Raw genomic sequence first — 1,052 nt, forward strand, 5'->3', positions numbered from 1 at the left:
TCCTTACACTCCGTCCTTACACTCCGTCCTTACACTCCGTCCTTACACTCTGAGTTCAAATTCTGTCGAGGCCAACTTTGCCTTTCATCCTTTCAGGGTTGATAAATTAAGTACCAGTTGCGTACTGAGGTCAATGTAATCGACTGGACCTCTCCCCCAAAATTTTGGGCCTTGTGCCAAGAGTAGAAAAGATTATTTAAATACAAAAATCAATTGAAACTGAAGAATTACCTTCATGTTTCCAAGTCGTCTTGTCCTGTCATGAACTAGGAGCTTTTTTATTAGATCTCTGTAGATAGAACATTTTTCAATCAGTTTATTGATAAAGGAGATTAAGCAAATATTTATTTTACTAACAGAACAATAGGGTAGCAAATAATGCAGGAAAGTGAGAGTAAACATAATAAAGCTTTAACAAAGAACAGGAAAATAGATGCATCGTTAAAATATTTATGATAGTCTTAGTTTTTTTGTATTATTTTGTTTTTCATCCTCTAGCAAAACATCAACCTTACTAGACAAAGATGGCCTAAAAATGTTGCAAGACTATACTTTCTCTTTTAAATAATTATTTTTAAATATCAAACATCCAAAAGATATTTGTGAAGCTATGGGGCTCCCCTATTTCTTTTGACATACAAGGTAGTTGTAACAGTTATTAATGTGGGAGAATGTGGTACAGAAAAGAAACAATACTGGGAGAAAGTAGAACAGAATTGAAAACAGTAGTGAGAGAATGTGCTACTGAAAAGGGGGTAGTTACTGAGAAATGGGGTCTTGAAAAGAAACAGCTATAGGATAATGTTGTACCGAAAGGAAAATGAGGCATTAAAATGAGATAGAAGTAGGATGGTGTAGTAATGGAAAGGGTTAGCTGTGAAAGAATGAAATATAGAAAGAGGACTGTAAAATAACAGCTAGTACTGAAAGGAGTTAGTAATAGAGGATGTGGTACTGTTGTTGTTGTTGGCACTCCGTCGCTTATGACGTCGAGGGTTCCAGTTGATCCGATCAACGGAACAGCCTGCTCGTGAAGTTAGCGTGCAAGTGGC

At 36.3% G+C, this 1,052-nt stretch overlaps 1 protein-coding gene across 1 annotated transcript in view; it reads right to left on the bottom strand.

Annotated features, from left to right (window-relative positions):
* LOC106882854 (cAMP-dependent protein kinase catalytic subunit PRKX) overlaps nt 1–1,052 on the bottom strand; it is a 146,814-nt gene that overhangs the window by 10,850 nt on the left and 134,912 nt on the right. The window contains exon 6 of the mRNA XM_014933657.2: nt 232–289. Within this exon, the coding sequence (XP_014789143.1) occupies nt 232–289 (58 nt within the window). The remainder of the gene's footprint in view (nt 1–231; nt 290–1,052) is intronic.

The sequence above is a fragment of the Octopus bimaculoides genome, chromosome 3, assembly GCF_001194135.2.
Source record: "Octopus bimaculoides isolate UCB-OBI-ISO-001 chromosome 3, ASM119413v2, whole genome shotgun sequence".
NCBI classification, from domain to species: domain Eukaryota; kingdom Metazoa; phylum Mollusca; class Cephalopoda; order Octopoda; family Octopodidae; genus Octopus; species Octopus bimaculoides.